This window comes from Semicossyphus pulcher, unplaced genomic scaffold (genome assembly GCF_022749685.1).
Source record: "Semicossyphus pulcher isolate SPU_LCO1_2020_fin unplaced genomic scaffold, fSemPul1.0.p SCAF_2, whole genome shotgun sequence".
In the NCBI taxonomy this organism is placed as follows: domain Eukaryota; kingdom Metazoa; phylum Chordata; class Actinopteri; order Labriformes; family Labridae; genus Semicossyphus; species Semicossyphus pulcher.
The window spans coordinates 19,355,525-19,375,526 of record NW_027211693.1 but is presented as its reverse complement, the minus strand read 5'-3'; the positions used below and the strand labels follow the sequence as shown (position 1 = coordinate 19,375,526).

The 20,002-nt window shown below is 39.9% G+C and overlaps 1 protein-coding gene across 1 annotated transcript; it reads left to right on the top strand.

Annotated features, from left to right (window-relative positions):
• The first annotated feature begins 8,733 nt into the window (after window positions 1–8,733).
• On the top strand, window positions 8,734–15,883 carry slc43a3b (solute carrier family 43 member 3b). The gene is made up of 12 exons (XM_069670452.1): window positions 8,734–8,920; window positions 9,011–9,140; window positions 11,710–11,756; window positions 12,643–12,719; window positions 13,172–13,264; window positions 13,345–13,484; window positions 14,352–14,458; window positions 14,552–14,695; window positions 14,828–14,935; window positions 15,149–15,335; window positions 15,554–15,677; window positions 15,770–15,883. Exons 1-12 carry the CDS (start codon window positions 8,734–8,736, stop codon window positions 15,881–15,883), a joined length of 1,458 nt encoding a protein of 485 aa, XP_069526553.1.
• Window positions 15,884–20,002: the final 4,119 nt, after the last annotated feature.

Genomic DNA, 20,002 nt, shown 5'->3' with positions numbered 1-20,002 from the left:
CAGTCACATAACTAGTTCATTATTTGTATCTATTATTATTATTATTATTATCATCATTATTGTTAGAGCAAGGCAGAACAATAAATAATTAGTTTTGAAGGCCCCCTCTGTTCTGTCAAAAACAGAACACAGAACTACACAATATTTATATTTGTTACTACATCTCTTTAAAATAATCATCTCGAATATTGTTTTGTGCTCTTGAGCGCCACCGACTGGTGATAATTGATAATTAAAGGGGCAAACTTTGTTGCAATAGAGTGGAAGAGCCAAATAGCTGCAGAGAGAGTACAACATCACTGTGTCGTGGTGCAACACAAATGAACCGATGTTAAAATATTTGCATGAAAACTATTAAGTCAAAATTGTTTTCAGTTTCAATACAGTATCACAAAACATATATAGTGATACTGAAGTTAATTGAGATTTAATGCAGTCACTGTTTCAGTTGGAACTTCAGTGAACTGAAGCGCAGAGCGTAAGCTACAGATAATGTGCTCTTTGCCATGTGTGTCTAAGTTTTGTCAATGAACTGAGTGACCGAGGTTTAGTATGTTTCTGGGGTTGTAATGAGTTTTTTTTAAACTTTTCAAACGTTAACCTGGTTTTCACTGCATGTGTGTATTTAACTCGGTTGGGTTAAGGGACAAAGGGGCGATATCTTTATAGTCTGCTGGTGGAACTGTTTATTCTACAGGTTAATTCAATCAAATGAGTTCAATCTCATTCAGTTCATCTCAGTTCAATAAATGTTATTTTTAATTCTTACTAATCAGCTAATTAAACACCCATGTGGTCTAACTAACACAAAAAAACATCATGGAGGAACCATTATTGTACTACAAACATGCCTATAAAAAACAATATATTAGGGAAATCATATTATGAGAGAAAGTTTTAACATTTCATAACCACATGATCTTGTAAGTCATGTGCATTTTCCTTCTTTACATTTTACTTCCAGATAAACATTTTTAGAAAGAAGAAGTAGTAAATGTGATGGTCGAGTCCCGTGGTCTGATTCTATTTCTGCGTCATTTTATAAAGATTACAGATTATGACATTTGACTGGAAGCTGTCCTCGAAGTTGCTGATGTTGGCACTTTTATTGTTGGCAGATTGTGTTTGGGTGCTGGTTATGAAACACACACATGCTTGTATACTTATGAGGACACTTATTGGCATCAGGCATTCACTACTATAAACATAACCTTTTCTGCTACTTACATTTGGGTACTTGCCGATACCGAGTACCGATATCAGTATTTATAATATCATTACAGTTCTCATAATGACTTTAAAAACATTTGATTTTCATCAGATGTTCCTCACTTTCTGACAAAGTAAATAGACATCATAATGCAACTGCAAGTGTTGCTGACATTTTAACACTCAACGTTGCTTCTCCGCCTACCTGCTTACCTAACGGGAGGCTAACGTCAAGCTATAAAGTGGTATTAGGGTGTGGTACTCGTCATAGTTTCACGAGTACGAGTACTTAAGCTCCGATACCACCCGATACTGGTATTGGTGTCGGTGCATCCCTAATAAAAATGATGATTCTGCATTTAAGAGTTTGGGCTTGTGGCCTAGCAATCAGTAAAGGTACCGGGTAGTCACTGCTCACAGCCAATAAATAGTCCAAAATATAAACTGTGATTCACACATGGTTTTAATGGATTGAACAAACAACATATTAAATGTTAACTGGTGAGCCTTAAAGGAGTGGTTAGGTGGATTTGTTCACTTTGGACAGAGCGAGCTAAACAGTTTCCACCTATTTCCTGTTTTAGTGCTGAGCTATGCGAACCATTAGCTTGCTCAAACTACATATTGATCTTACAGGCATTAGAGTGGTATCCATCTTCTCATGTAATTCTTTGTCATAAAACAGATACATAAATTCCCCCAAAATGGTGAACTATTTCTTTAAAACTTAATCTGCAACATTTAGCCGCAGAGCACCAAGAACGCTCGGTCAGTTAGCTAGCTACTGCGCTGTGGAGAACGTCTGTCTACGCCCACTTCTCAGCGATCAAATCAAATCCCTCCAATGATATGTCCCGCCTGCACGTCCTGTTTCACACGGAAATAAGTCACGATATGGAAGCTAGATACTCTCGAAATGCCGTTTCAGCTCGACTTTAAAGTGACGTTGACCAATTCAAATTGCTATTATAAAAAATGAAAGCTAAAATACTGTATGTTAACAGAGAAATGGCACTAAGTACACTCTTTCAACTTTTGGCTTTGAAGAGGGGGTTCCTCAAGGAAATAGTCTAGGTCCTATTCTCTTCTCTGTACAATAATTAGCCCTCATAATGTTATTATTATGCTGATGATACATACAGTTATACGTCTCTATCTCGCCCTGTAACAAAGTCTTTAACAGTCTTTTAGATTTAGGGATTAGAGGGTTATAAATCTTCTCATCTAAATCTTTGTCATAAAGCAAATACATAAATTACCCCAAATGGCGAACTATTCCTCTAAAGCTGAATCTTTTTATCTGTTATTGTGCTTTGGTTCTCCAACACTAGACAGAGACGTGCAGAAACGGAGGATAACTGAAGGCCCAGGAGCTTATTTTTGCCCTGAGGGCCCTAATATGGCCACACATACTCTTACAAGAAAATGTAACTTTAGCCCTAAAACCAACTTTTAACTTGAAACAGCCCTTTGAACTGAGCATGCTCAAAGATGTCTTTGTTTACATTATTTTCCTGTTTTGTTTTGCCACTCATACTGTGGAGTTACATTCATAAATATATTAGTACTGTGTGAGTACGCAGCTGCACCATATAAGCTGCACGCAGTGCATCAGAGCAGTTGATTGACAGAGATGTTAAAAGGCTGAAGTCATTGTTGGTTTTGTTGTTTTCCTGGGATTTGTTCATTTTGAAAACAGAAAATGATGCTATCATTATCCTCACTAAACTATAGTGACTCTACATTGTGATGGAATAGAAGTCATGTGGCTGAAGACCTTTTCTGAACTTCTTTGTAGTCCATATCTCTGGGCCGCGTACACACACACAGACACATGCAGGGGATGATGCCTGTGTTACCTCTGGGTCAGTAGTTTTTAGGAAGTGCCTACAAGCTGGATTGCATGTCGGAGAGTGTGCATGCGAGAGCTGTGTCTTGTGATCGGGTGATGATGGTGAAACATGCATTCTGGTCCCTCATGAGTGGTGTTGTACTAGAGGTCAGGCTCCCAGCACTGATTTACATCTCCACCCTCGGCTACCATCAGCCCACTGTGAGAGAAAACAACATCAATGTAAACAAGCTCATAAAATTCACATTGACACAAATCAATCAAACTGAATGACTTGACCACATTTAGATTCATGATTCTAATCTCATCCCAGGACGTCTCTGCAGACTTCATTACAAAATTCAGGTTTTCATTATGGTGATGTTTACTGAAGATGAAAATACATACATAGTGTTGCTTGCTTGGTTTTGTCCACTAGCACCCAAACTTGCATCAAACATGACTGATAACTAATGGTAATTCTGGGTGGACGATATACTGTGATATATTTTATTTCCTCCTTAGTGTTGCACTCTATAGTTTGGTGATCTGCAAGAGACAGGATTTCAGGAGACTGCAAGTGAAAGTCAGACTGGCTTACAGGTTTATTATTATAAGTATCTTGGTATGGTAAGCAAGCTAACATTTAATGAATAAAAAGACCTTCTCTGAAAGCTTGACTTGACTCTACAGCAAGTAAGATTCAGTTATTACCTTTACTCTTATCACTTGGTTTGGTGATCTCACAATTGGAGACAAGAACAGGTTGCAACATATAATCATAGCGGCCAATAAGATCATTGGTGTTAATCTGCCCGATCAGTCACACGTCTTCTGTAAGAGTGACCTCTTAACCTCCCGATCGAGAATTAAAGCTGAACAGCGAGTTAGACGACCCAATGCAGGATTAACAAGTTTTTTTACTCTTAGGGCAAGAAACTGTTGAATTCTTATGATGATTGTGTTGTCCTTTTCACTACTGATGGATGGTATTGATTTTAATGATACCTTAGGCTTCAGGTAGTTGTGCAGCACTCCGATTACACTTATCCACAAGTACTTGTCTGGCTGGCCTCTGTAGTGCATGTTGGTCTTCATTTAGATATTCCAAATAGTCCATTCTTCTTCACAAATAGTACTAAGCAGAAGTTAAACCTGCCTCTTTGATGGATTAATTTAAGCTTCAATTTAGGCCTAGAGTAGCTTGAACCTTCCCTCTTGCAATAAGCTTAGTTTAATCCAGAACAGGCTAAGTCTATGACTATTTTAAAATAGGTCTGTGCAAGTCACTTTAAGTTAAGACAGCTCAAACAGGCATTTTAGTCTGGGACTAGGCTTTGGTGTATTACAGTTTTTCTTGATTGCTTTGACGCAGCAGACAACTCCACATTTTCAAAACAGTTAACACACAGGCCGAAACAGTGGCACTCATGGTCGACAACATTTTGTTTGCAAAAGGCTCTTACCGTGCCAAAACATTTAAAATATGCAACAAAAGCAATTTTTGCCTTCAAACAACACAACTTGCAAACAAGTGTATGAGCTCTTCCAATCAACGATTACACAGTGGACAACAAAATACAAAATACAGCACTCAGTGCGAATCAGTGCACCATTGCTTGGCATTGTAGCCTATTACTGTACGTAGCTGTCATGCCAGTGCCATTTGTTGTCAAATTTGCCTTCTTGCAAAGAATTGGATCCAGAATCAGAAATGCTTTGATGCTAATTTTATTGATTCCATTGATTCTTTTTTTCAAACTGTGGCTGAAAACTGAAATACTGTAAATATTACACAAAATACATGTAAACCAAAATAAAATCTATTACAGTAAAGTATAAAAATCTATTACTGTAGAGTATAAGAAATAGCCACTATTGATACTCACTCTCATCTGCCTTAGACCTCTTCCATCCATGTTGGCAAAGTACAACACAGACGCTGCACCTTTGAAGGCCTGCAGACTGATTGCTAATTTAAAAATAGGTGTTTCAGTGATTTCATACTGATGTAGGTAGTTTCTCATAGTTAGGAACAGATGGTTTCTGTTTGGTTACCATAGCTAAAACAATGGAGTTTGGACTGCATGAATGACATCCGTGTTAACTGTTCTGCAAAAGGGAGGGGACAACGTGTCAATCCAATGAGAAAGGGTTAACACATTTGCAAGAGGTGTCTTGTGCTCTGCTGAGACAGTGATGATGAAAATCGAGTGGATCCCAGTTTCTTTAAGCAGGTCAAAGCAATCAAGAAAAATTGTAATGTATATGTGTAGGTTTTGGCAGCATCTTTGCATTAAAGGTGCGATAAATAAAGTCATTATTGTTACTACTATTATTATCATTAAGATTTGTGTACATAAATAAAATTTCTCTACACATGGTCGCTTTAATTATCAGGTATGTTGTATCTTTGCCTCGCTAAGCTGACTAGACGTCTGATTAATGTGACCTGTCAGGTGCATCTGGAAGTCTGAGGTTCAATTTCCGTGTCTCAGTCAAATATGATGACCTTCTCAGGAGATAAAGAAGCTAACAGTGAGTTCTTCTGGAGAAGCCTGTAGCATCACGAAATGTCATGAAGTACTGCAGCATCCTTTGTTAGGAGTGCCTGTCTGAGAGTGATAAGGCCTATCAAGGCTGCTTTGTTCACTTGGACTCAGATATGACAGCCAGCATCCGCACAGCACTCACCAAGCCGTTTCCATGTGCAAGTCACATGACCCTTTGGCCAAAACAGTCTTGCCAGCCCTACCAGCATCTTCATCTGGATGCTCTGGTATGTCTCATGGTTCAGCTGCACCCATGACCGGCTTAGTGGGAAATCTGGAGTGTTTACTTTTTGCAGCCATAATCCTCCAGAGGAGAGGGATTTTCTGTGCTCAATCAATCAAATTTTATTTGCATAGCGCCAAATCATAACCAGAGTTATCTCGAGACACTTTACTAAAAGAGCAGGTCTAGACCGACTATTTCTTATGTTATTTAAAGAGAGGCCCAACATGAATCACCATGAGTAGCACTGAGCAATATTCGGCACATTGGCAAAGAAAAAACTCCCTTTTAACAGGCAGAAACCTCGAGCAGAACCAGACTCATGTTGAACAGCCGTCTGCCTCGACTGGATGGGCCGAAAAATGGGATAGAAGGAGATGCAGGATAGAGACAGGCAAAGAGAGCAACAACAACATATGTTCTTGTTACATCAACAACAACAGGTAATACATACTTAGGGTTACAATGCCAATAATAGTGGTACACTAGTGTGAAAATGAGCAAAAAATAAATAGCGTGAGAAGCAGAGTAATGATAAAGGCTGTAGTAATCGTAATTGTAACAGTTGGAGTTAACAGGTCTACTATTAGCATTAGCAGCAACAATAATGATACTATGGGGGAGACTGATGTTAGTAGTTGTTGCAGTTGAGCAGGTCCACAGCAGCAGGTGGTCTGCAGCAACGATCCCCAGGAACCTTCAAGACAAGGGAGCACGAGAACTCCCGGGAAGATATATGGTTAGTAATGTTAATGGGACCAGAAGATACAGAGTTAATGAGCTTCATTAATATGACTGAGAGAGAGAGAGAGGGAGAGAAACACACAGAGAGAGAGACAGAGAGGAGCTTGGTGTGTCAGATCCGCCCAGTCTCTAAGGTGTTGGAAACTTCAGTTTTGTCTGAATTAAGTAGCAGAAAGTTACTAGTCATCCAGATCTTTATGTCCTTAAGGCATGCTTCTAGTTTCGTCTGGCTTCATTGATAAGTATAATTGAGTATCATCTTCGTAACAATGACAATTAATGGAGTGTTTCCTCATGATATTACCAAGAGGAAGCATATATAAGGTAAAAAGAATCGGTCCGAGCACAGAACCTTGTGGAACTCCATGACTATTTATATATTTAACAAGACTATTTTGCCAGAGTAAACGAGACTCTTCTGTTTTGGTGGATCGCCACATTCTTTCAAATTTATGACATTTGCTTCAGGTTACGAGTTTCTGAGTCATACCATGGAGCTAGCCTCTGTTGTTTAATAATCTTCTTTTTTAAGGGGGCAATTGATCCAGATACTTTTCAGCATACCTGCAGTACTATCAACAAACTGATGAGAGGGACTAACATTAGCATCAGAGCTTTCTGTAGTAAACAGATGTGGTAAAGAATTAAAAGCAGCTGGAATTGTTTCCTTAAATTTAGCTACAGTCCTATCAGACAAACATCTTGTGAGTACATTTTTGTTAACTGGAGAGTAGAGACAATTAAGTTTTCGGATTCATGGCCATAAGCTAAAACAAGGTTGAGGGTGTGGTTAAAGCGGTGAGTAGGCTGGTTTACACTTTCAGTGAAACCAATAGAGTCCAAAAGGGACATAAATGCCATGCTAAGACTATCATTATCAACATCTACATGGATATTGAAGTCCCCTACAATAATTATTTTATCTGAACTCAGGAATAAATCTGATAAAAACTCTGAGAATCCAGTTAGAAAATCAGAGTATGCGCCAGGAGGGCGGTATACTATCACAAATAAAACAGGCTGTAAAGTTTTCCAAGCTGGGTGTGAAAAACTCAGAACAAGGCTTTCAAAAGAGGAGAAACAAAGTTTTGGTCAAGGGTTGATTAGAAGACTAGGACTGAAAATAGCTGCCATTCCACCACCTCGACCAGTGCCTCAAGGAATATGAGTATTAAGATGACTGGGAGGAGTGGATTCATTTAAGCTGACATATTCTTCCTGACACAGCCAAATAATCTGATATCAGATCGTTCACTAATAGAGCTTCAGATGACAGGGATCTGATATTTAACAGACCACATTTAATTCTCATATTTTTTGGCATAACTTCGGTTGTTGTTTTAATTTTAATAAAGCATTTTTGATTAACTGTCATAAAAGGCCTGCGTGACTGGGACTACGGCTCTGCCTCCTGGTCTCAACTCTGGTTTATCAGGTTTTACGACTAATAAACTTAGCCATATTACGAGACAAAAGAGCAGCACCATCCAAAGTGCTGAGCACATCAGAGAGAGTAATTGACAAAAAGCACAGGGGAGGGAGGAGAGGGAGGGAACTGGTAAAGAAGAGGAAGGAAGAGCTGGCCTATATAAAAACCAGAGTGGGGCAAAAGCAGAGAGATGTGGTTTTGGAGGACATTTGGGGGGGATCCTCAGAGGCTGAACTGTGAGTACTACAGAGTAAACTTCGTTATAAGACAACTTTACAGGTGCGTTGTTTTTGTGTTGATTTAACTTTTATGTGGCCTCATTCTATTTTATAGAATGGATATTTAATTACCTTCAATGGTCTCAAATAATATTCTTTTTTTCAATGTTATAAAACCTGTAATTCATCTGTTGTTTTTGGAGGAGTTTTGACCTAATGATCTGGACTCAAGCAAGACAATCTGTGCTCTGTTGATTCCAGTTTTAGCTCATGTCAGTTCATGTCCTCTTTATCTGAAAGTTATAATGTCATTGCTTTAAAGGTGCAGAATGAGCTCTTATAAACATTTCTCTAAAGGCACCAGAAGGACATTTATTCCTCGTTTTCTTTCCTTTTTGTCGGCAGGTGCAGCAACAGAAACCGTCTGTGTGCATGTGTGTCTGTGTGTGTCCATGCAGGTAAAAAGATAGTGTTTGTGAACTGTGCGTGTGAGTGAGTGAGTGCGCGCGCGTGTGTGTGGGGGGACCATGACGGTTCTCGGGAATGGCTTGTTGGTGAAACGCGGCCTGACCTTTGCTTCGGGCCTGGTGGAGTGTCTATGTTTCGCTGGAGCCGTGTTTGGGTGGGCTTCGCTTTCGTTTGTCCTGAAGACAGAGGGCTACTTCAGCTCTCTGTGTGTCAATTCCACAGGAGTCAATGCGACCCAGGGCTTAGGTGAATATCTCAAGAAATTACTTTTGTCACCAGTCTAATTCCCCATTGTCAAACATTCCCCTGTATTTCTCTATGTTTATGTGTCCTCAGATTGCACTGGACAGGATGAGCAGTTATCGCTGGTTTTCACCATCGCCTCCTTTATGAACAATTTCATGTTGCTGCCCAATGGCTTCATTTTTGACTACTTTGGTACCACAGTCGCTCGGATTTTTGGAATGTGAGTCCACATAATCTTTACATTATTTAAGAGTAAGAGATTTCTTCAGTTGATGCACTTTACTCTTTTCACATGTTGTAATTAAACATAACGCTGACTTTGAAAAGGCTCAAAACATAACTCAGTATCCATCAGATGAAAAAGACACAAACCTAAAATGCAAGAAAGCTTGTTTCCTTGAGCTTTCATACAAAAAAAAACTATTTTAAGAAAGCACTGCAACTCCTTTTTGTGAGGTATGTGTGTTTGTAACTGTTACGGCCTCTCTAACTAAATACAAGACAAAACAAAGGCTCACAATGAGACAAATGAGACAAAACATATTTAAAAAAGGACGCCACACATAACAACTTTTGAAACTCACAGGTTTTTTTTATTTAATAAAGAGATCAAAATCATCACGACTAAACTAAGGGAAAAGAAAAGGAGCTGGAGATCCGGCCAAAATGAACAAAAATGGGCAGGTGCTGGGCCAGCCATGCAATGGGCCGTCATTCCCAGCACCTCCCCCTAAACTAAACTAAACACTAAAACTATCATGAAACAAAAGACGAAATAACTAGACTACCGGAGATCTCCAGCCCAAAATAAAACAACAAAACCCAACAGTATAACACATGCTGTAAAAGTAAAAAAGTAAAGTGGCCAAATGAAACAGTAACAGGTTGCTCAGGTGAAACATTCAGGTTTGCATAACAAAGAGAGCAGTGTATTGTTTAAAACAGTTGTTCTCAAAGTGGGGTCTGGGACCCCTGGGGGTCCGCGAAACATGACCTGGGGGTCCGCGAAATAATTATAATAAATTTATATCAATAATAATAATAATGCATTTTATTTATATATTACTTTTTGTGATACTTAAAGGCACTTTGCATTTTTAAAACGGCATGTCTACAGATGAGGACCATTTGCGCCATTGAAACAAGCATATTGTGTCCATTACTCCCGCCCATGTCCACTTTGGACCGATAGAAACTGATTGGATTGTGACACATCACGTCAATCTGTCATGAATCACTCAACTCACTCAGGTGCAACGAATCGTTCCTGCTGCTGTCTTGCTCCTGTTAATTTTCTAAAAGCTTTTAAGATCAATTACTTGAAAAGTTTAAATGCTGTCAAGTTGAGTCCACAAGCAATATGAATAAAATGACCTTCTGTTTTAAAGTACATAAGTGGTATTAACATGATTCTAATTGAAATGTTTTTCTGTTTATCACTATGAGACAAGTCTTAAGTATTTGTGTGTCCCTGGCCCCAAAAAGTTTGAGAACCCCTGGTTTAAAGGACAAAGGAAAAACATAGTATTTCCGGAAGAACTTGTTTTGCGGGACATACAGTTCCAGTGCGAGCTACGGCCACTGGGTCCCCTGTGAAACCTAACTACATGCTTGTCATTTGATTTTAGTCCAAACCATGGCCTTTAATCAAACTTAAACCAAGTTGTTTTGTAGCGCTTTCACCAAACAACAAAGGTTGTCACAGTTTTGTTCGGTTTAAGTTTAGGTTTGGGAAAAGATCATGGTTTAGGTTAATTAAATAATCCATGGGCCTGCTACATTTTACCACTATTATGTTCTGATGGTCAATTTCAGAATTTGTTTGAGAGAACAAATAAGTGTATCTTTGTAAGCTAATGGTGACAGAAATATTTATAAAATTAGGTGTTAAGTTTCTTGTAAGTTTTATCTTTGGGTTAAGGCAAATATTTGGTTAACAAACATCTCTTATGTTAAGTTATGATTACGCTAGCTTATCCTAGAGCAAAGTGGACTGTAGCTGCTGGAGTTGTTGGCTTATCACACATTCACTAAATGTAAGACTTTCTGCTATTGGCTGCGGGCAAAACTGCGGGCAAAACAAATAGTTAGGAGAAGTAATTATTTTCTAGATCTTTGGGGATGAGAGGTCAGAATAGCTTCATTAAGGGATGTTATGTAAAGTAAGTGAGGTCTCCAGACACACAAATGGAGATGCAGCCTACAGCATACCCAGACTCAGCGATGGCGACTGTAGAGAAAATGATGTCTTATGAGAACATTTAAATGTACATAAAAAAGATAGAGGAAAAGAGAAACAGAAAAGGTCAGGAGCATTAATCAGCATTTTAGGAAGAAAAAATATTTTGTGTTGTGCAGACGTTCAGCCACGGGCCTAAAAAGTCCGTCCTACCGCCTTAGAGTTGATATTTATCACGTAAAAACACCACACACACATCTTATTAGTTTGTTGCCACAGATGTCACAGATGTAAATCCACAAGAAAAGACTGGTGCTAAAACCATCCACGTGTTTCTGCTAAAAGAAGGCGGGGGGAAATAAAAGGCCAGGAAAGCTAAACCGTTGGAGTGGAGACAAGGATTGATCTTTGCACAGGAAGGCAAGAGAAAAGGAAATTAAAGTTGGCAAAGGTTCTCCAAACATCAACAGAAGAACCTGTGTGTGTTTCTAATTTCACACTTTTCTTTTACTTGCTGAAATTGTTTGGACGATTTATCCATTTACCACCAATTTCACCTTCTTAACTCTTAAAACAACATGCTAACACTGGACTGTCTTTTTCCCACCAGATTTCTTTACACCATGGGTGCCTTGATGGTGGCCTTCTCCACTCCAGGTGAAAAATATTTATCCGTCTCTCTCTGTCCCTTATTGTCAAAAGAAATACTGCGGATCAGTGGCGGCTGGTGGAAAATATTCTAGGTGGGGCTGTGCTGTGCCATACTCAGTTTTTAACAACCATCCAACTATGACAGTTTTAAAAAGTAAACACGGGAAGCAAAATAGTGCATTTACATGGCTACATTCAGCTAGCCAAGCCTTTCTGGTGTAACAGTTGCAAGAAAATCCCCTGGTGTAGGTTTTACCTTTTTCACTCGCTTGTTGGTTGATTTGAATATCTGGCTGATCCGGTCCAGTTTCTTTAATCCGTAATTTTTCACTTAAACTTCTCCTCTCGAACGGATTTACACGGAGGCTTTTATGGAGCATACAGAGTTTTTTGCGGTGTCAGCGTCCATCATTGTCATTTCCATCACTCATAGACTGATCAGACTTCAACCCCCAAGACTAACCGAGTTTACAATCGTCCTTCAGGGATTATTTTCTACGACACTGATTGGCCAAATTCACGTTGATATGCGCGTATCTTGCCCCAGCAACAGTCCCTGATTGGCTACTCGTCTCTGCTTTATGGGAGCTTTTTCCAGCGCCCCTAAAGCAGAGACGAGTAGCCTAACGCTTGTTTCCCACATTTCCAATGAACATTAATTAATGTATATATTTTTTTGCATATATACATGTATATATATTACATATTTAAATAAGTAATTTTGTTAATATTAGTTTTTTATAATAGAATAAATAAAAATAAAAACACACTCTCCACTAGGGAGGGCGGCGCCCTAGCGCCCTCTATTGGCCAGCCGCCACTGCTGCGGAGAAGTTTGATGTTAGAGCTGCGGACGCTCATTTCCCCCCTGTTTATTTTCTTTCCCCCTCAGCTTTGTCCAACCTGCTCTTCCCCGCTCTCTCCCTGCTGGCAATGGGCGGCATGTTGTATCTAATCACCAACATGCAGGTATGAAAGTATTCGATTATTGTCAGGTTTCATTAATCCATTGATTTTTCAATCTATTGCTCTATAAAATGTCATAAAGTGTCTTGTCAGGGTCCAAGTTGGCATTTGCAAATTGTCTTTTTTAGTCAGAACCTCCCAAAAATAAAGTATAAAAGAGAGCTTGGGATTGGGAAAGTGTTTGAGATTGTCAAATTGCTGCAAGGAAAAATAAAACAAAATTATGTTTCAAAGACAGAGAGACTCCTTTTAGTCCCCTCAGTTTTCTTCTGTTGGCTCCAGGGTCTTCTTCACACCAGGCTCATAATCTTGTGGATTAAAAGCACAATAAACTCTCTCAGAAAAAACTGTTATGTTTGAGTACAAAACCACATCCTCATATTTTAATATAAAACACATTTTACAGTTAATAACAAAACGACGTGTACCTAAACGCATCACTGATTTGTTGTAAGGTTGGAAACCTGTTTGGCGCACATCGCTCCACCATCATCACTCTCTACTGCGGGGCCTTCGACTCTTCCTCAGCACTCTTCCTCGTCATCAAGGTGAGAAACATTCACGTGCTGCTATCATGAAGAAAGTCTACAGGATTTATTTTACCAGCTCATGTCTGCTTCTCTTGCAGTTGTTAAACGAGGATGGCATCTCTCTGCAAGCTTCCTTCCTCTTCCTGGCCGCCTGTGCAGTCATTCACCTGTTAAGGACTTTCTTCCTAATGCCCAGGAAGTTCATTCCCTACACGCTGCCTGAGGGCTACACATACGGGTACGACAACACCTCATACATGCTTCAGAGATAAACCAACTGTAAATAGGGCTCATTAGTTATATAGTTATTATAGTGTCTAATTCATATTCAAGAAGAAAGAAAAAATCCATTAAAGAGGGGGTGTTATGCTGTTTCACATTTTAGGACATATCATTTTAAAATCTGAAGGTAAAAGTATGTTGGAGTAATCCCCAGGCTTCTCAGCTCAGTCTGCAGGCTGCTGTGAAAGTCAGGTTTCACACAGTTTTTTCTACACACTGCACTTTGTGACATCACAAAGTGCAGTTCTTGAAGGGACAGAGCTGACTGAGTCGTTTCAGGCTGTATGAGGGCCTGCACAGAGCACCAGTGTGAGGAAAATGAGGAGTTTTTTTAACTGTAAATTATACTAAGCTACTCCACAGGTACCCCCCCTTTAATTAATCTGTTTGAGCATCTGCTTCATACTTAAATACATACAATGAACTACTGTCCAGTCCTTCGATACTCACATAATAGTGGATTCATAACATTCCACATCAGCGGCAGACATCTTGTTTTTTTAGGAAACTGCCTCGATATTGTTTACACCCACCTCGTATGAGATAAAGGGTTGTGATAGTCCTGACCTGGTCTGAACTCTGTGTGAATTGAAGGCGCATCTGTCAGAGCAAACAATAATCTGACACATGTGCTCTCAGATTATTCTGGTTCCCAGGCTATTTTTAAACATCATCCTCCCTCTGAAATATCCTTCATATCCTGTTATGTGATTAAACGGGTTGGTGCTTGAAAAACATAATTTATAAAGTAAATAATTATCAAAGAACTCCCACAGTGCCTTAAGTCTGTCACTGACACCCTGTGACCTTTGACCTTTGTCAGGATCAATTGTGGAAAATCAAAGAGCTCAGAGCTGCACGCAGCGAACGGTAATGCACAGAGGACTATAGAGGACACGGCGAACAGCAAGGACGTCAATATAAAACAAGGTGAGTTAAATACGGCTAAGATTACAACATCTTAGATTGAACAGGACAACATTTGACTTTTACGTTTTTGTTTCCTCTCTGTGGTCGGCTCAGAGAAGAGTTTCCGCGAGTGTGTCCTGTCCAGGTTCTTTTTGTGGCACCTGCTTTGGTTGTCGGTGATGCAGCTTAGACATTACCTCTTCATCGGCACCCTCAACCCCATGCTGCAGCGGCTGACAGCGGGAGAGCCTTCACTGGGTAAACACACACAAACACTTAACAAAGTAGAAAATCTAAAACTTCCTCATAAAAAAGAAGTAACCTCACACTTATGTCCCTTTATGGAGCTTTTCTCACCTAACTGATTTACGCTTGTTTGTGTCCCTGTAGTGAGCCAGTTCATCAATGCCTTCGCTTTTACGCAACTGTGCGGCGTGCTGTGTGCTCCCTGGAACGGCCTCATCATGGACCGACACAAGGGCAAACCTCTGCCTGCAGGTAATATAATACAGCTAATAACTGATGCACCCAACAGGCCACACACACATGCAAGTATGGACACTGGATCATATTTTGTAGACTAGGCTTAAATCATTCTAAATTCAAACTAAGTAATAAAAACTACAAAATACTGGAGCTTAAAATACAGATATAAGTGGTGAAAGGTGTGTGTGTGTGTGTTTTCATTTCTGTGTGTGCACTTATTTGTAGGAGAGAGTGAGCAGGAGGCAGACCTGCGGGCCTCGGTTCTTTCTCTCTTCCTCACACCGGTGCAGTGCTTGATTTTCTCAATCTGCGCCGCCATCCCGTACCTGCAGCTGCAGTACTTCACCTTCGTCCTGCAGGTGCTCAACCGCGCCTTCCTGTACGGCGGCAACGCAGCCTTCATCGGTGTGGCGTGAGTAACAAACACACACACACAAAAATGCACATGTTTGCAACACTCCGTGGAGAGTTCACTCTCAGTCACACTGACTTGATGGTGTAAGTAAGTATTTTGAAGTGTTATCCTAAAAGTTACTTTTATTTTTAAATCTTTAAAAATATATGTCCATCTTCTTTTTCATCACTTTCTTCTCTTTGCCATGTCATTGCTTTGTGTGTGTGTGTGCGTAGTTTCCCATCATGCCACTATGGAAAGCTGTTTGGCCTGATCATGGCTCTGTCTGCAGTGTTTTCTGTGCTGCAGTATCCCTGCTACACGCTGGTGAAAGAAGTTCTGGATGGAGACCCTTTATACGTGAGTACATGATAAATAAATCCCACCTACACACGCTGGTCCTCTCTCTATCACCACTTTAATCTTTGAACTCTCCTCTTGTATGCCTGCAGATGAACATCGCCCTGATACTGCTCACCCTGTTTGCCTTCATCCATCCCCTCTCCATCTTCTTGCACTGTCGGAGTCTGGCCTCCCAGCGAGCCAAGAACAAAGTCATCAATTAAAGTCTCTCAAACGACAGCATCTACTCACACTCAAAACTCACCAGTGACACTGTTACCTCTTCAGTTTGAGAATGTGTTGCGTCTTCACTTGTATCCTATTTGGAGTGGGACATACGAAGTGAGGTTTCAGGTAACATTGCAGCTCATTCACAGATCGATTGAATGCATCTTTAATAATAAAGATCTTCTGGTGTGCAGCCTGCCACAGTTGACCCTCTACATAACAGGTTACCTATTGTGAGATTGTCATGATACATTTTATGTTCACTGAGTGTCAGCTGTTGATTCTGATGAGGCTTAATGTGCCTTTTATGAAACCTAGCTTACACAAAGTTAGCTTTGTCAGTGTTGTTTACAGTTAAAACTGTCCTTTCTCATGACTGTTATATGTTTTTTGATTTATGCAGCATTACAATTTTATGTATGTAATTGATGTTTCTTTGTTACACGAGCCACCTATCACACCATTGTTACAGTGGCCTCAGAGTGCCAAAAGATAAAGCACTGTATTGTGAAGGCGTGTTCAGACCAAAAGCGAAGCAGATGTTGTTTCCATGCAATGTGCGAATTTGGTCCTCTTGTGGAGCGACACTACTGAAATTTGTGTGTTGAGTTCAAAAAACTTAAATATAATAAATAATAAATTATGTCACTCTGTGCCACAAAAGCCTTCGTTGTTGACATTTTCCTGACATCCTGAGATTGCGTCAGGAATTATTAATCTGAACTCCATTAAAACATTTCATCAGTAGTTTTTGTCTCGTTTTGCAGAGAGACCTGATAAAGAACATATTTTAACAAATCTGCATCATGATGTGGTTATCTTTTGGCACCCATTTGTTGCGAATCAAACAAACCGCTGCACTGAGCCAGGTTGCAGCTGCTCTGTGACACCCTGGTTACTGGAGACGGATGCAGAGATGTTTTGCAGTTGAAACACAACGCCAGTAGTTGGTTTCAGTCCAAGCAGAGCTGAGTCTGACCTAGCTCACCGGTCATCAAACTGGGCCCGACCAACCTCAAGTATTAAAAAGCTATGTTAAAGTTAATCCAGATAATACTAATGTAAAACTAATGTAAATAAACACAAAATATCCTGTGGTCAAACTTGGCAAACTTGAGTAACGCACAGCAAATATTTTCTTCATTTTCTGTCTGAACACAGTTAGAAAGCTGAAAACATTACAGGTTATATTAATATCAGCATGGACCTTTATTTCTCTCTGTATATACTGTATATTTTATTATGTAGTATGTAGAGTTTATTGACTAGGAGTCAGATTCTCAAATATCAGTCAATGTAAGATTTGAAATTGGTGCTTAATTTTGCTTACCCACAAATGCATGTGCCAATTAACATACACAAGCTTTCTGAACACATGAAAAAGAGTTTCACAGAAGCACAGATCACAGCTTTAATAAATTACGACCGATTTTTGCTTCTGAAAAGTGTCCTGTGTGTGTCTAAAAATGTGTGAAAACGTTGGTGACATTATTCTTTTGACACTCTTCTCATCTTTTCGTCTATTTTGAGCCTTATTTCTCGCCGTGCATTTGTACAATAGCCACAGTGTAAAAAGATAAGGCTCACTTTTAGGTTTGAAAGCTGCTCAGTGAAGCCCCTCTGTCTTGACAAATGTCTTTTTGCTCTAAAACATGGCCATTTGTCTCTACACTGATTTTACCATCCGAGTTCTTTCAGATACATTCAGCAGAATAACAGCTCTGCCACCTGCTGGCCTCCTCTAATATCACTAGTGTGCCAAACCATGATATATTTTATTATAATAATATATTAATATGTATTTTAATGCAGTGCCAATAGGCAAATTGGAGTAACGTTGTTTAATGTTATGCAAACTCTTCATCAAAGTGCTCCAAATCTTTTGATGTGAACTTTTTCTAAAGGGATTTTTTACTTTTTGATTCACTAAAGCCAAAATAAATATTTCACCTGAAGGAAAAAAATATACCTGCAAGCTTCTGCCTATCACAGGTGGCTTAGAAATAGACATATCAGACTATATTGAAATAAACATTTGAGTGAATCGACATTAGGGCTGCACGGTGGAGCGGTTTGCGCTGTTGCGTCACAGCTAGAAGGTTCATGATTCAAAGTTTGAATGTATTCCCCATGCATGTGTGGGTTTCCTCCAGCCTTCTCCCACAGTCCAAAGACATGCTCGTTAGGTACACCTCCATTGGTGTCTCTAAATTGCCCATAGGTGTGTAGGTGTCAGCCCTGTGACTGACTGGCGATCAGTCCAGAGTGTACCCCGCCTCTCGCCCAATGACAGCTGGGATATGCTCCAGCCCCCCCGCAACCTTGAACAGGATAAGTGGTGTAGATAACGGATGGATGGAAGGAACCTGACATTGACCCTTTTTTTCCCAAGTGTTTGTGAAATGTGAACAACAATTAAAGAAGAAGAGAGCAGCCAACTCGAGCTCAACACCACTGGACAAGGAACAGATCAGGAAATCCTACTTTGTAAATGTGGAAAATGTTTTTTTTGGCTCTTATTAATCTGTTAAATAGCCTCAATTGATGTCACAGTGGACATGGGCTGAGGCTGAAGTTCTGGCCGTGTGCCCAGAGGTGACCTTAACACCTCCACTCTGCTTCATGCTTGCAACCCGAGACTACTTTAGCTGCTACTAGTATAACCCACATTAAGCTCCGACTGAACTGTTGACGGCTGAGATGCATTGTGGGAAATGTAGGCGTAGGTGTTGACAAGGAGAGGAATATGTGGAATATGAGTATAAGAAGATCTCTGGTTCTGCTGCAGCCATGTTTAAGAAATATAATTTTTAATTGTTTATCACTGTTACATAACAACTGATGCAAACCTGATGAAATTATAACTACGACTATTTCAATCAGAGATCTGATTCTGTGATCAAAGTCCAGACCCGCAGGTGTCACGGCCGGCTCAAAGGAGAGTCTGGCGTCTCCAGATTTTCTTATACTCTTCTCAGTCTAGTAGAAGTTGTGTTTTCACTAATTGTAGTTGACAGTTATCACCATGGCAAGAATCCTCTGGGGGAAACTCTCCAGACGGGTTTAAACCTGAAAAATAACAGGGACACTCCCCCACAACAGCCTCTCTCGAGTTCTCTGTACACCTGCTGTGCGACGACGCTGTGAGCCCAGAAACAACTTGATTCAAATCCACAAAGTCTGTCACATGGACTGTGTGTGTGTTTGTGTGTGTGTATTTGTGTGTGTGTGTGTGTGTGTGTGTGTGTGTGTGTGTGTGTGTGTGTGTGTGAGTGCAGGGGACATGTGCACACTGACAGCTTCTTCCCTTGCATCTGCGTCATCGATGATTACAACCTCGTTATCTCAGCAATGTAAAAAGAAAAAACAGAGCCGCATAAACAAATGACAGGAATAGGAGTGAAGGATAAAAATAGGCCGGTCTGTTAATGAGGTGGTTTGAGTTGTTTTAATGGGACTGAATCTGTCACAGCGATGGTCTTTATGACGCATTGATTTGTTCGGCGAAAAGTAAGCCCACTAACTTGTGTCTGTTTTCTTTATTATTGGTGCACCAGTAGGAAAAAAGCAGCGACATCATTAAATCAATGTGCTGTTTTCTGTCTGTTGAGCGGAGCTAATTATTTGTTTCAGGTTCCAACTCATGTAAGCACACCGAAAAAAAACAAGACTAATGATCACAGTAACTTTTAACTGTAACTCTATTTTGTAGACTAGGCTTACATCGTTCTAAATTCAAACTAAATAATAAAACGTAACTCCTTATAGACGGGCAAAGTTTAAAAACTTAATCTGGATGAAAGTATATAAATATTGCTAAGTGTCTTGTATTTTATGGCCATCACCCTGTGGTCACAAAAACAAATTACACTGATCGGTGTACATTCAAGATGGCCGTGATCACGACCAAAATGTGTTACAGTCAGTCTCTACAGAAAACTCAACCAGGTACAGAACCTCTTCAGATTTTATGATTGAAACTTGTTTATTTAATGCGGTTCACCTTCCATGTCAATGTGGAAGATGGAATAGAAAAGGTTATTACGCCCCCATGTGGAGAGATGGTCGCGGTAAAGACATAGTAATGACAGGACCTGAAGTTGACAGTGTGCCTA

What these genes read in the sequence shown, in the direction of transcription:
- slc43a3b (XM_069670452.1), top strand. Translation starts at nt 8,734, where the DNA reads ATGACGGTTCTCGGGAATGGCTTGTTGGTGAAACGCGGCCTGACCTTT. An exon ending in GGTGGCCTTCTCCACTCCAG is followed by an intron (nt 11,757 to 12,642) that starts GTGAAAAATATT and finishes TTTCCCCCTCAG; the next exon opens with CTTTGTCCAACCTGCTCTTC. An exon ending in CCTGAGGGCTACACATACGG is followed by an intron (nt 13,485 to 14,351) that starts GTACGACAACAC and finishes GACCTTTGTCAG; the next exon opens with GATCAATTGTGGAAAATCAA.